Here is a 15,572-nt window from a genome sequence, read left to right as displayed (position 1 = left end):
TTATTTTCGGTGACCCTCTTATTGGCCCTCATACTGTCCATCAGGCGAGGCCCTCTTTGTAAGGAGCATTTTTATGACGTCAGATGTACCGAGGTTTGCTCCACATGGTCAGAGAGCCCTTGCCAACTTATCAAGAGGAACATGTGTTTGTTCCTCGACGTGTCCCCAGTCTCACAGATCCCCCTCTGGGTATTCTGCCAGGAGCTATGTAGGGTGTAGTGATGTCTCTGTCCCTAATATGTCAGAAGGCATAGAGAAGTGCAGTTTTATTCTTTATAATTTATAAAGATTAAGAAGTCGTTCATGTCTGTGTAGTGGTTAATGCCAGTTTGTCAGTTAATTAGGGCCAGTTAATGACAGTACTTACGTTAATGGTATGGCAGTAGTATCAATCAGGGTGGTGTTGGCTTGGGTATCAATAAGCAAATGAAAGTCTAATTTGCCATCATATGTTTATAGTTTCTGGCGTTGTTGTTAGACTCAGGTGGCTTTGTGCCAGGACGGGTGCTTTGTAGGGGGTTACCACTTCACAGTGTGACTTATAATTGCTGAATGATTAGATAATGCTGACGGAAAACTATCATTGTGCAATCCTCACTTGTCATACTGAACTTATTTTTTTATTATTTTTTTACCTTTATATTTCCATGTGTTAGTTTGGTTTGTGTTTATTGTTCAGATGGTGCTACTTTGTAGACCTTGTGGGACTTTCTTTCAAGCATCAGGTAAATCTAAACGGTGCCACTTTAGCTTGTTATCAACGTGTCACCTACTCCGAAGTGCTAGTACTAAACATGGCGGAAGCTCCTTGGGACGCCGTGTTTAGTACTAACCCCTCGGGGATCAGTGTATTATATACACACATTTCTTTATTGTGTGGTCGACAAATTATATTAATAAACGATATCTGGTACTAAACACGGCGTCCCAAGGAGCTTCCGCCATGTTTAGTACTAGCACCTCGGAGTAGGTGACGCGTTGATAACAAGTCAAAGCAGCACCGTTTAGATTTACCTAATGCTGGTAAAGAAAATCCCACAAGGTCTATAAAAGTTGGATGTTTTCTTTTGAAGGGGTTTTCGGAGACAGGGATACCGTAAACGTCTTTCTTATGCTCGTTTGGTATATCTTCCAATGTGTGTGGCAACTTCTTTTTTGTTACCATATTTTAATATTGCTAACTGCTTCATATAACAACTTTTCAGTAGTAACAACTTCAAATTTTTAATATAAACCACCTCTTTCCTTCTCCATTTTGATATCTGGCGAACTCAACCATTGCCGCCATTTCAATATTTGATGTTATAAAGTATCTACATTTCAGTATGAGCGATTTCTTTGTATATCTCCGTTAATATGGAGATATTTTTGCCCAATTCCGTTCTGCTAAGGCAAATGCTGTTTGTGTCTACATTTCAGAAACCCCTGTACTGTGGGCAGTGCTTACGGTGTATCTTGCGTATCTTACAGTAGACTACAATTTTGCTGTGTTCTAGAGATCCAGATGCGTTGTTTTCACCTGTTACTCTCCCTCTGTTTTCTTCGGTCCCTTCAACTGATCTGCGCATTTGCGCAACTTCAGCTTTTCCTTGAGCCCAAGAATCTCAAAATGTGACTCTTTGGTTGCTCATTTCAGAATTACCAATTTTATTTATTTTCGTGTATCGTTCTTGCTGCTCCCCCTTTCCTAAATATTGACAGTTTCTTTCTGTAACGGTAATATGCAGCGTCTTTTTATAACCTCGTTTGATTACTGTAACTTCCTTGATATCGGCTGCTTCTTTCAGTATCTCAGTTTTAACGTTTGTAACTTCTTTTGCGTATCTCAGAGTTTACAAAATAGGCTGTTGGCTTTTGTAACCTCAAGGGTGCACTAAAACTTATTGTACACTTATCATAAAAATATTGTATACAAGTCAACTACCATTTTGTAGTTCTGACCAGTACCTCATACTATTATCCACTTAAGGACGTTGACGCTTTTTTCAACTTGTTTGTGATATGAGTACCGTGATTTGCCGACAGTTGTTTAAAGCATGCTTTATTGTAGTGTGGACGTTCACTCACTCTTCACTATTGGCAACTTCTTCCTGTGCCTCTGTTTTGATATTGCCATTCTCTTTGTCTCCATGTTAGTATATATATATATATATGAATATATATATGTATATATATATATATATAATGTATATACTATATATTGTGTGTTGTTGTGTGTGTGTGAATTTTTTCTTACAATTCCTATTATCAAGGTTACTAGGCCTCACCAGCCCCCCCTTTTTTTTGTAGCCATAACTGATAGGGGTTCCTATTCACATCTGGGTTGATTGGACTTCCTTTTTGATAACTGTAACTTCTTCTTTTATCTCTCTTTGAGGAATGACAACTTCTTGACTCTCTATTTCAACAGTGACTTCTTTTTATATATTCATTTTACAATCACAACTTCTTTTACCTTCATTTTAACAAGCACAACTCTTTTGTATGTCTCCATTTTAAAAATGACAATTTCCTGGACCTCCACGTTAACCATGAAAACTTTCTCTTGTAACTCCATTTTAACGATGGCAGCTTCCTCTTGTAACACCACTTTAACAATGGCAACTTCCTCTTGTAACTCCATTTTAACAATGGCAACTTCCTCCTGTAACTCCATTTTAACAATGACAACTTCCTCTTGTAACTCCATTTTAACAATGGCAACTTCCTCCTGTAACTCCATTTTAACAATGGCAACTTCCTCTTGTAACTCCATTTTAACAGTGTCAATTTCCTCCTGTAACGCCACTTTAACAATGGCAACTTCTTCCTGTAACTCCATTTTAACAATGACAACTTCCTCCTGTAACTCCATTTTAACAATGACAACTTCCTCCTGTAACTCCATTTTAACAATGGCAACTTCCACCTGTAACTCCATTTTAACAGTGTCAATTTCCTCCTGTAACGCCACTTTAACAATGGCAACTTCCTGTAACTCCATTTTAACAATGGCAATTTCCTCCTGTAACGCCATTTTAACAATGGCAACTTCTTCCTGTAACTCCATTTTAACAATGACAACTTCCTCCTGTAACTCCATTTTAACAATGACAACTTCCTCCTGTAACTCCATTTTAACAATGGCAACTTCTTCCTGTAACTCCATTTTAACAATGGCAACTTCCTCTTGTAACTCCATTTTAACAGTGTCAATTTCCTCTTGTAACTCCACTTTAACAATGGCAACTTCTTCCTGTAACTCCATTTTAACAATGACAACTTCCTCCTGTAACTCCATTTCAACAATGACAACTTCCTCCTGTAACTCCATTTTAACAATGGCAACTTCCTCTTGTAACTCCATTTTAACAGTCAATTTCCTCCTGTAACGCCACTTTAACAATGGCAACCTCTTCCTGTAACTCCATTTTAACAATGGCAATTTCCTCCTGTAACGCCACTTAAGTGGTAGCTTAATCCTTTATTGCAGTCTTGCTAACAGAAGCAACTCCTTTATAAGTATTTTAACACCAAGCCTTCTCCGATCTTCTTTTAACAGTTACAGCTTTCTGTATCCCTGAGTAACATTATCAGTACACACGTTTGTTTATTTGAGTATCAATACCTGATTCATATATCTTTATTTAATTTTAGCACCTAATATATATCTGTTTTAACAATGACTCGGTTTCCCTTATCACCAAGTTAACAATGATAATTTCTTCCTTGTCATTCCAAATGCGTAAACTGTGGACAAAATCACCATGCAAGATCTAAGGAGTGTATGTATTACATATACAATACAGAATTAAAATGACTTCATGGAAGGACAGGAATGCCTATAAAAAAGGCCAAATTAGAATGAAATTTAGAGGAATGCATGATCTTGCTAGGAAACGAACGTTTTCTGCTGTAACCAGATCAAACAATGAAACAAAAATGGAATTAGATAAGAGTAACAAAACCCTGATAGATCAATCTCAAAGGAATACAGTTGATGACTTGCACACCAGTGATCATTTCCCGAATATTAATTTCCTTATTATAAAATAATCCTGCAAAACATGTCCCTCACCATAACATTTACAAAGCAGATTGGGAACGATATGAAATGCACGCTAAAAATATCCCATTTGAATATTTCAAAGACCATAATGAAACTAATAAATATGTTTTTGACTTCATTACAAACGCTGCTGATAAAGCAGTACCAAAGTCAAAACCCCATCCAACAAAACACAAAGTTCCTTGGTGGTCCGATAAGTTAACAGAATTAATATATATACAACACTCAATAGGGAGACGATTAGATAATTTGAATAGAAGGTTCAGTAAAATAAATAAAACATTACCGATAATAGAAGGAACTTTACAAAAAATGACTATATTATTATGTTAAAAACTTTACAAAACAACAACATCCGTGGACATTTACCTAGGTCTATACAACACTTTTTGACAAATCGCGGTATTCAGGTGAGAATTGATGATATCCTGTCTAGAAAATTATTACTTGAAAATGGTGTTCCACAGGGAAATGTCGTTAGTGGCACACTGTTTGCTTTAGCAGTTAATGATATCAGTAAAAATCTATCTATTGGCATTAAAAGTAACCTATATATGGATGATTTTGCCATATATTATTCAGCATCTCTAATAAAGCATGCAGAACGAATCATTGATAAAAGCATAGTAAAAACAGATGAATGGGCCTCATCCTTAGGCTTTAAATTTTCCATAGATAAAACTCAAGCAATCATGTTTTATAAAAATAAAAATGGAAAAAAGATGAAGAAATAGACTTCAAAATCAGAAACCATACTATACCAATTGGCCAAACAGCAAAATTTTTGGGATTAGTATTCGATACTCGCTTGAACTGGAAAGCCCACATAACATACGTAAAATCTAAATGTAAAAGAACATTAAATCTAATGAGAAAACTATCGAACACTACTTGGGGAGCCGATAGACACACCCTTACTGTACTGTATAAAGCAACAGTTCTGTCTAGAAGACTGTTTGAGTCGCTGAATATAAATATACAAGTGCCTTTAATAGTAAAATCACTTCCTCCCTGGACAGTGAATAAAATGAGAATTTGTACACACCTCAAGTATTTATCAAAAAGTTACTCATATACACCAGAACACCATAGACAACATACAATAGAGCATATAAGTCGAAAATGTCCACATTACGCAATATATACAGATTTGTAAATCAGAACACGGAGTGGGATATGCTGCAGTGTCCCAGGACGGGACTTATCAGTTCTCTTTTCTCCTAATAATGCTTCAGTATTCACAGCAGAATTGTGTGGAATTGTATCAGCTATAAAAATAATTAAAGAAACATCATTCAATAATTTGTGATTTTTAGTGACTCGAGAAGCGCTATAGAAGCTATTCAGAGTTACAAGTCAAAAAATAATATAGTACATCAAATTAAATTATTTCTCCATAACTTATAAAATAATGGAAAAAATGTAGAAATATGTTGGATCCCTGCCCATGTAGGGATCAAAGGAAATGAAGATGCAGACAAAGCAGTCAAAGAAGCAACCCACATGACAAGGTCAAGTGTGAATATCCCTGCTACTGATTATGTAACACATAAAAATGGGTATCATCATAAATAAATGGCAATATATATGGAATGAAGAACCTGAAAGTAATAAATTGAAACAAATAAAACCTAATGTTAAAAAATGGAGTTCATCATATCAGAGAGAGAGAGACACTCACAAGTAATTCTAACACGTCTCAGAATAGGCTGTACTCGTCTGACGCATGGGCACTTAATGAGTAGCCCACGTGGCCCTGCTCCCGAGTGCTCAGAGTGCAGGATGATAATAACGGTCAGACATGTGTTATATGAGTGTCCAAAGTATGACCAACAGCGATTGTCAACTTTTGGAAATAAATCAATGGAGAAAATTTTGTCAGAATCTTTTACATTTTCAGTCGTTGCGATTTTGATGTTCATGAACTGTAATTTAATTAATGAAATATAAAAATAAGTACATAATAAAACCCTCATATTACGTAACCTATATTCTGAATTTTAATATACCTTTTTAGTGTGTATGTAAGGAAGCACGAGTAAATTTATTTATTGTATGTATGTGTTCCAGTATGAGAACATGTGCCTATGTGCAGTTTTTAATTTAATTTTAATTCGTTCATCAATGTACTGAATGATCTGCTGGGTCCCCCTAGTGCTTGGCCTCAGGCCTGCACCTGGTATTTTAATCTAATCCTTCGTGCCAGCCCTAAGAGAGCTGAAAGTCAGCTCAGTGGTCTGGTTAAACTACTATAATAATAATAATAATAATAATAATAATAATAATAATAATAATAATAATAATAATAATAATAATAATAATCCTTGTCATTCCGTTTTACCAATAACAACCACTTTCTGTAACTCCATTTTAGCAATAAAAACTTCACCATGGAACTCTGTTGTAACAATGACAACTTCCTCCTCAGTTTCAGTTGAAAAAAAAAAGGACGAATTCTTCCTGTAAATCTTTTATGTATCAACATGTAACATTAACAACTTTTAACTGTTTCATCAGTGACATCTTCCTGTAATTACACCAAGACAATGATAATCTTTCCAGTAACTCAGTTTTAAGAATGATGACTTCTCCCTGTACCTTTTTTTCTACAGTTGCTACATCTCCCTCTAACTTCATTTTAACAAAGACAACGCCCACTTCTTATTGTAACTCAGTTGCAAGAGTGATGACTTCTTCCTGTAGCTCAGTTTTAAGAATGGCGACTTCTTTCGTAAAACCTTTCCCGCAATGACCACTCCTTCCGGGAACCCCATTTTAGCAATGACCAATTCTTCCTGTAACTACAACAATGACCACTTCTTGTAATAATGCGTCAATAAGAAACAGTTAATTTATGTAACTCCATTCAATTAATAACAACTTTCCGTAACCCAAATTAAATAATGACTTTTTCCTGTAACTCCATTTTAACAATGACCAGTTTTTCCTGTAATTACAATGACCACTTCTTGTAACAATCTTTCAACAACAAACAACTCAAGTAACTCCATTTAGATAATGACAACTTCTTCCCCTAACTCCAGTTAAACAATGACCACTTTTTCCTGTAACTCCATTTTAACAATGACGACTTCCTCGAACACAATAGTGATGACACGTAACGAACGCCCTTTGCCTCTTCAGCGACAGCGTGAGCAGCCCCGGCAGCGGAGTCGACTCCCGCGAAGACGGCGTCATCGACGAGGCCTACGACGACGAGGAGGATGACCCCGACACCACCACCACCGATACGGATGACTTCCGATCGCCTCCCGTCTCGCCTCTGAAGGTGGCTCGACCCAGGGGACCCCAGGGGATGAGGGGAGGCCTCCTGCCCCTCAACTTGCAACCGCCTCCTGTGACCACAAGGTCAGTTCTCAGCTCTTTGTGGATTCCGCGGTTCTTTGATTTGCGGGCATCATTATTTGATTGGTAGGTTTTACTTGCGTCGAGTGCCCCAAAAGCTTTTAAAGGGCTACGACACCGGAAAACCTTTCTTTACTTTATCACTTAATTTTATCATTTTTATATATAATTATTCACACACTACCCCATACATTTGAGGCACATTTTTAAGTGTAGGGACCGATGGGTCTGTCGACCTACTGACCTTTTCTAGACATGTGAGTAGAAAAGTAAAATGGAAAGGGAGTTAGCAATTACCATTATTTTTATTATCACAGACCTTTAAACGTTTAATCCAAATCGCCGATTGTACTATGTGTTGCAAACACAAAATGAGTTGAACAGGAAATCCTACCGAAAGCTGTCGTAAGTAATGTACTTTTAGATTATTTAGGCTCCTTGGAGGAGTAAAAACAGAAAGGTGTGTGTCTGGAGAAGGGAAAATTGTGAATTAGAAATAAACATCTCTTTAGGCGGCATTTCTTATAAAGTGTGTATGGTTTTTGTCATCAACTCAGAGGAGGGCCTTTGACCAAAACCGGTGCAAGGGAGGAGGAACTAAAGAATCCCCTCTCTAACGGATGGAAATACAAGAACATTGGAGCTCTCAAAATCATTTGTATGGCATATTCGAGTGTTTTACTCTTCGATTTGTAGTTTTCTGTAAAAGAAAACTATTGAGATGGCTTTGTCTGTCTGTCCGCACTTTTTCTGTCCGCCTTCAGATCTTAAAAAGTACTGAGGCTAGGGGGCTGCAAATTGGTATGTTGATCATCCACCGTCCAATCATCAACCATACCAAATTGCAGCCCTCTAGCCTCAGTAGTTTTTATTTTATTGAAGGTTAGCCTTGGATCGTGCGTCTGGCACCGTATCTTCACTTGGCCGTATCTGGGGAGCAACTGAGTGCTGCCAGGTCTTGGCTGAGAGTTTCATACTGCAGCACATCGAGAGTTTCATACAGGATTATATGCTGTACAGAAAACTTGATTGCGCCAAAGAAACTTCGGGTCATATTTTACTTGTTTGTGTGTGTGTGTGTGTGTGTGTGTGTGTGTGTTTGTCCCTGCGAGCTCGATTGTTATAGACCGTCGGTGTGTAGATCATAGTAGTGGGTTTGGGTTCTCTTCGGCTGAATGAAGTAGTTGTTCGTGTCCCTCTTCTGAGCTAACGGCTATCATATCTAGACCTTTGGCGCACACGTCTTTGCCAGGTCCATAGAAGCGGGTAGTTGCCATGGGCTAACTAGACCTTTATTGAAGGTGACCCTCCTCCACGTGCGGCAAGAGAAATCAGGACAGGGGACCTGTACCATCTGCTGGGACAAATTGGCATTCCCTCCTGCCGCCTAAGGCCCTTTCACACTATGTCGCACGTAAATGCAGCACGATGTCGCACCTATATGCGGCTAGCAGTCGACTATTATCTCGAATAACGCGTCCACGACTGCGCTTTCCTTTCGACGCGCCTGCGTAATGAAATTAGTTACAAATTCTAGAAGCAAAACTTTTGCAGCATTTCGCATACCCGATTCTCATTGAAGTTAGTCTCCGTAGGGAGGTAGTGCACTGTAGGCATTACTCAAGGTTCTTTGCAGCGACCCTTCGGCCCTAACTGCAACCTCTTTCATTGCTTTGACTGTACCTCCGTTCATATTCTCTTCTTCCATCATACTTTCCACCCACCCCTAACAGTTGTTTCGTAGTGCAAGTGAGAAGGTTTTCATCCTGTTACACCTTTCAAACCTCCTTTACTCTCAGTTTCCCTGTCAGCGCTGAATGACCTCATAGGTTCCAGCGCCTGGCCTTTGGCTTAAATCTTATATTCCTATCTTATCCTATCCATTGACGTTAGTTTATGGTAAAACTATTCTGCTTGTCAGGACCAGTTGTTAGATATGAAGATTATTGCATGGAATGTGGACTTATTAACATAATTTATTTGTTGTCTGTGACAACTAGTTTGTGTAGCATATGAGGCAAATAATATGAATAGTGGCGATACTGTTAACGGTTTCCAGATAATTATGTAGTTGCTACTGGCCATCGTGTCTTGTTACAATGATGATTCTCTCTCTCTCTCTCTCGTAATGAAAAGCATAATTTCACCGCTATATTGGGCGCTACGAGATTAAAAACCCAAGAGGGTTATTTATAGAGAGAATCCCAACACAACGAAACCGACGATAATAAAATAGAACAAAAGGAACAAAAACAAAGTAAAACGAGACAAGTAGAGTGGAATGGAGAACAAGGCTAGATGAGGAGAGAGAGAGAGAGAGAGAGAGAGAGAGAGAGAGAGAGAGAGAGAGAGACTAGGTGAGCGGAGAGGGGAGAATAAGGGGGAGGGGAGGGGAGGCTCAGGGTGTTGGACCATTCACCAGGATACTCCAGACCTCTTAAGGATGGCCTTCGGGACTCTGCTAATTAGTTCTGGGAAGGAAGCGTCAGTTCCATGTTCGACCGGAAAAGCATTTAGGCGAGAGGAGGAGGCAGAAAATAAAGAAAAGAATGGAGGAAAGGAAAAATATTGGACGAGAGAAAATTAACGAAAAGAGTTCGAAAAAGGAAAATCTTGGATGATAGGTAGGAAGAAAACGAATCTGAGTAATAATGAAAAAACTTGGACGAGAGGTAGAAAGAACAAGTAAAAAGTGCGCCAACGTTTCTTCGACGCAATCGAGTTTTCTGTACATCGTATAACCAAGGCCACCAAAAATAGATCTAACATTCGGTGGTCGAGGTATAATGCTGTATGAGCCGCGTCCCATAAAATTTCAACCACGGCCCGGATGCACGATTATGGCCAACTTCAATCTTAAATAAAATAAAAACTACTGAGGCTAGAGGGCTGCAATTTGGTATGTTTGATGAATGGAGTGTGGATGCTCAACATACTAGTTTGCAGCCCTCTAGCCTCAGTAGCTTTTAAGATCTGAGGGCGGACAGAAAAAGTGCGGACAGAAGAAAGTGCGGACGCACAGACAAAGCTGGCACAATAGTTTTCTTTTGCAGAAAGCTAAAAATGAGAGAAAAAATTGGACGAGAGGAATAAAAGACGGAAAGAAAATCTTTGTCTGGGGACAGAAAGGAGAGGAAGAAATAAAAATCCTGGGAGTTTTGGGAGATGATGCCTTTAGGAAATGCCTGCATGGAAAAGACTGCGAGAGCGAAAAGAGAGAGGGAAGTTAATTAACCTGAAGTATTTCGGATACGACATTGACAAGAGTAGCGTGGAAAAGGCCAAATGAGATTTCGTAAATGGTAATTTTTTTTTTACATTTATTTCATATTTGATATTTTATTTTTGTAAGAGTGAGAGTAAGATACTCAAGTCGCAGTAATGAATGAGGCGCCTTTTTATAAATAAAAGCCGCTGTGGAATTCTTCGTTATGTTGGGTCCTAAGGCTGTAGAAAGGTTTGTAGATTAGTTAAGTATTTATTTATATATTTTGTATTTATTTATTTATATATTTATTTTTTTTTACGAGGCTGGTACCCCCATGCGTACTGTGGAATACGCCTGCATCATTTCACAGCACTCTCCTCCCAAGAGCTTTTATGACAAATGCAACCTTGAATCGCAAGATATGCAAAGATATCAACAAATGAGAAATCCCAGCCAGGATGACATTGGGATTTTCTCAGATTTTCCTCAAAAGACGTCTAGAACTGACAGGTCATCACAGTTTCAAGTACTTTTTGGCACCAGACGTATTAATAAGCCACACTTATCATCTGTTATCGTAAGAAACTCTTATTATCTCGAGTCCTTCTTTTATGAGGAAAGTATGAGGGTGTAATGTGAGATCGAAGATATTTGACAAGAGGGGGGGAAAGGTCTTGATCAATAATAAAACTAATTACTGCAAAAAGAATTGGCGCATTAAGGATATGCTTCGTTTGGAATGCAGATGTAATTTTCAGTGTTATTCAACATGCGGAGTCTTTCACACAGAAAATGATCGAACAGCAAACAAATGGTCTTATACGTAGACTAATAGAAATAAAGACTAGAAGGACAACTAATTCTGGAACAAATAACAGGTGTGATGTACCTTTCCGCGTCAGTGAAGTGAATCTAAGTTAGATGTGCAGGTAGAACATTTCATACCCTTGCAATTGGCTCTGGCTGCTTACCTTGGGTTTTGCAAATGGCTGGGGTCAATAGGGTTTCTTGAATTCCTTTAATTTTATGAGTTGCAAAGTTTACTTTTAACGAGGGTCAGGTAATCAGTGCTAATATTGCTTACCTTGGGTTTTGCAAATGGTTGACGCCGATAGGGTTTCTTGAATTCCTTCGAGTTTATGAGTTGCAAGTTTACTTTGAACGGGGGTCAGGTAATTAGCTAATATTTCTCGAGTGAAAAGCAGCATATATGTGGTTCTTAATTTTAATTGAGATTGAAATAGAGCGAGGGAGTGGTCGGAGAGCCATTAAAAAGTCCCCAAGCGGGAACTTGACATATGTTTGGCGTCGCAGAACATCGGCACCAAGATGATGATAGTAATTAATTTTGTGATAGTGTCTCGTTTTATGAAGTTGTTATCATTTATTAAGTACTCTATTGTATCTTTATTGACCTTATTTTAAGGTTAGTGCAGTAATGTGTCTCGTGACGTCCACACACTTCAAAGAACATGACAAACGTCGATTGGTGCGCTTGTTTGTAAACGTGAGTGAAGTGTAGGGTCAATGCCGAAGAGTTTAATTTGGGGTTTGCCATCGCTGCATTGGTGCTCCAGTTACCAGCGATTCAAACGTGTAGCCAGGTAGTGTGATAAAAAAAAAACTGCATAAGGGAATAGTGGCTTAGGAAATCCTTTTTTCTTTTGGGTTTGGTGATTGTTAGTTGAACATAAATTTGCAGTTTTGCTCTTATTAGTTTTTAATTCATCGTGTGATACTTGCTTGCAGGTACACATATTCGGAAGTACGTGTTTTTAAACGTCATGAACAAGAGATGCTAATTTCCCGGCTGCCTTGTAGATTTTTTTTTTCATTAATAAGAGCTATAGATTGACGGTACTCTAATTCTGTACATATTATGCGGTACATCAGAGTCTCCCATATTACGGTGTCAGTAGCACAGTAATTTACGGGCTGCGCGCATAGCAAGAGCTCAGGCTGTCGCCGCCAACTTGATAAATTACAACAAAGTCCTGTAATGATGACGCCAGAAAGCATGTCAGAAAATTAATACTCTCTCTCTCTCTCTCTCTCTCTCTCTCTCTCTCTCTCTCTCTCTCTCTCTCTCTCTCTCTCTCTCTCTCTCTCTCTCTCGGGTTGTAATCATTACAACTATTTCGTATTTAGTTTTAACGTAATTTATTACGCCAGATTACTTAAAGAAATCAATCATCGTCACTTCATGACTTTTCATGACGGCTCTGAATGACCTTGTGGTCTAGTCACTCATCCGGTGTAGCGCTACCGGAAGGAAAGTCATATCTTAAAGTGGAGGCATTTCGTTATTAATAAATCTGGCTCGGATGCTGCGTCTCTCGAAATAGCTCTCGCCCGCTCTACAAATAGAGACGTAGCTCTATTTCGGGAATGAAATCTTGGACGACGGGGCTTTTACTAATTACTCATCGCTAGGTGTAAATGGCATTACTCCGTCATTGCTATTTTTTGTTGTTTTTGTTACCACTAGCGGATCCAGAAAAATTTCAGTTGTTGGGGGGGGGCGGGGCACCAATTTTCATATTACACACACGCACACAAACACACACACTTCTTAAATCGAATTTTTTTATTTTTTTCCCATTTTGATATTTCTTATTTGCGTTATTATTATCTAAGTCTTCAATATTATTATTTTATCATTACTTTTGATGGTGGTGGCGGCCGGGGCACCAATTTTCATATTACACACACACACACACACACACACACACTTCTTAAATCGAATTTTGTATTTTTTCCCATTTTGATATTTCTTATTTGTGTTATTATTATCTAAATCTTCAATATTATTATTTTATCATTACTTTTCATTGGGGGGGCCACGTGCCCAGGTGCCCCCCCCCCCGGATCTGTTAGTGGTTGTCACCTGATTTTCGTTATCGCATCACGATGATTATATGGAAGCTCAGGAGATTTGGAAATGTGGTTTTGCCTTATCTCATCATGATAAACAGAATACGAGTGAGACAGTCAAGTTATCTTTAGTTTGTTCTGGCCTGGTATTTCATGTCATGGTGGAATTTATCCAGTGACTTGAGTGTTTTTAAATTTAGCCGCCTCGTGCTTCGTAATTTTCCAATTTAAGATATACAGACAACTTCGATAAAAAGAAAAAGGCAGAAAAGCTGCAGTAACTGGTCTGCAAAATGCGGCAAGAAAAAAAGCACTTGTAACGTTTGTATAAATGAACAGTTTTTAGTTTAGAACTTTTGCTCCCTTTTAAGCCTAAATTTTATGCATCGATTTTCCTAGGCTTTCGGATGCAATCAGTCAGTTCACCGAACGGTAAAAGTGGTCAAATTTAAGGTCTGTGGAGGGAAATTAATGTTAACAAATGCACTCATTACCTTGTCACATAAAAACTGCTGTGCTGTACGAGTGACGTTGCGAAGGGGTCCTCTCACCGGTAGTCAGCGCGTTTCTTAGCAACGTCAACTCGCACTCTGGGCGGTGCCACCATACGCACCTCAGAGTAAAGTACAAAAGCGTATTGTCCATGGCTTCTCATGGAACATTTCCTGACCTTTTCGAACTCGGTTAGAATGGGGTCCGAGCTCTGTGGATTTTTCTTCTGATGTCGTGTGGTGTGCCGTATAAGATGGTCGTTTTGGTCTCATATTCATGGATAGAGCTATCTCCCCCTTTTTCTCGTCTTTATTTTGTATGTGTGAATAAAAATGTCGAAAGAATTTCTTTTTATTTGTCGATCTGCAGTGCTCTTTTAGCTATACAGTATATTGCTTTTGCATTGCTGGTGAATTCTATATCTAGCGCAAATTCACAGATTTTATAAATGGAATGATAATAAGAATGGAAGTGTCTTGAAGCTACTCATTTTTTCGTTACGTTGATTGATTGGTTTATTATTTATCTTAGTAGAAAGGTATTGCAATAAATATAGCTGTCCACATTTTCTTACATATTTAGAATTTTCGTAAAAGCGAGTTCTCAGAACACTTAGACCTCATGTAATAGAGGGCCATGGTGTGTACATCATGATGACATGTTCAGAGTTGTACTGTCATGGTTGCTAGGTTGACAGTTATTGTACAGTCGTGCTTGCTAGATTGACAATTACATATTCAAGCAATAAAGGTGTCTTATTGTAGCACTTTTAGCTTTGTCTTCTGCAGTTTATATTTAGTGAAAAATTAAATTTTTGTCCAGATTGTAGGTTGGAAACCCATGGCAGAATGCCAGACCGTTTAGTCGACTTGAGTGTAAGGCGAATTTTGATTGGCTGGTGTCATCCAACCAGCACGCAGGCTGGATGCTTACCTGTATTTGAATTTTAAAAAGTTCGCGTATGGCGGATGCTCTGACGTCAACACTTGTTATGAGTTTGTGCTGCTTCTCATGATTTTGTCCTCATGGTGATGAATTTGTCTCTATTTTTATATTTGGAATATAGGAGGTCTGTCGCAGTATTTCTGTTTTGTTTAGTTATTTCATTGTGGACTTTCGTGTCTGCCAGATATGCGTATACTGGTTGGGCCTATACAGGAGTATCATGAATGCTCCTCTAGTAATGTCTCCTGGTTGGGATGGAAGGCTTGTTGCCGTAAATGGTCTCTGCGTGCTTCCATGGCTAGGGTGCTAAGGAAGCTTCCCAGAAGACTGTAAGGTAGTGTGGTCTGTTGTAGTCAAGGTGGGCGCTTATCCTCTTCAGAGAAAGTAAATTTCGAGTTCATGGTACGTGACGACTTCCTCAGAGTGTCAGGACGTGATGACTTGTTCGTTCTTCGAGATGCGTCTTCGCACACCTGTGGTGTTGTTCGGTGAGCCAATTATTCATGTGTTCGTAGGGCAGTGTCACAGTTCTCTTGTCTCGACGCCAGCTTCTCTTGCCAAGAGAGTGAAGCGTTTACCTGCTCTTGAGCAGAGTGTCACTGAAGAGGTCTCTGTTCCATGCAGTTTTTTCCTGATATT

General features: G+C 38.7%; 1 protein-coding gene across 8 annotated transcripts in view; it reads left to right on the top strand.

Moving 5' to 3' along the window:
* Window positions 1–15,572, top strand: part of LOC136845342 (protein FAM13A) — a 363,685-nt gene that overhangs the window by 123,439 nt on the left and 224,674 nt on the right. For all 8 annotated transcript variants that reach the window (XM_067115583.1, XM_067115581.1, XM_067115582.1 and 5 more), the window contains exon 9: window positions 7,193–7,417. In XM_067115583.1, the coding sequence (XP_066971684.1) occupies window positions 7,193–7,417 (225 nt within the window). The remainder of the gene's footprint in view (window positions 1–7,192; window positions 7,418–15,572) is intronic.

The sequence above is a fragment of the Macrobrachium rosenbergii genome, chromosome 13 (assembly GCF_040412425.1).
Source record: "Macrobrachium rosenbergii isolate ZJJX-2024 chromosome 13, ASM4041242v1, whole genome shotgun sequence".
Lineage (NCBI taxonomy): Eukaryota > Metazoa > Arthropoda > Malacostraca > Decapoda > Palaemonidae > Macrobrachium > Macrobrachium rosenbergii.
Note: the sequence above shows the minus strand (reverse complement) of the source record. Positions and strands in the feature narration are given on the sequence as shown.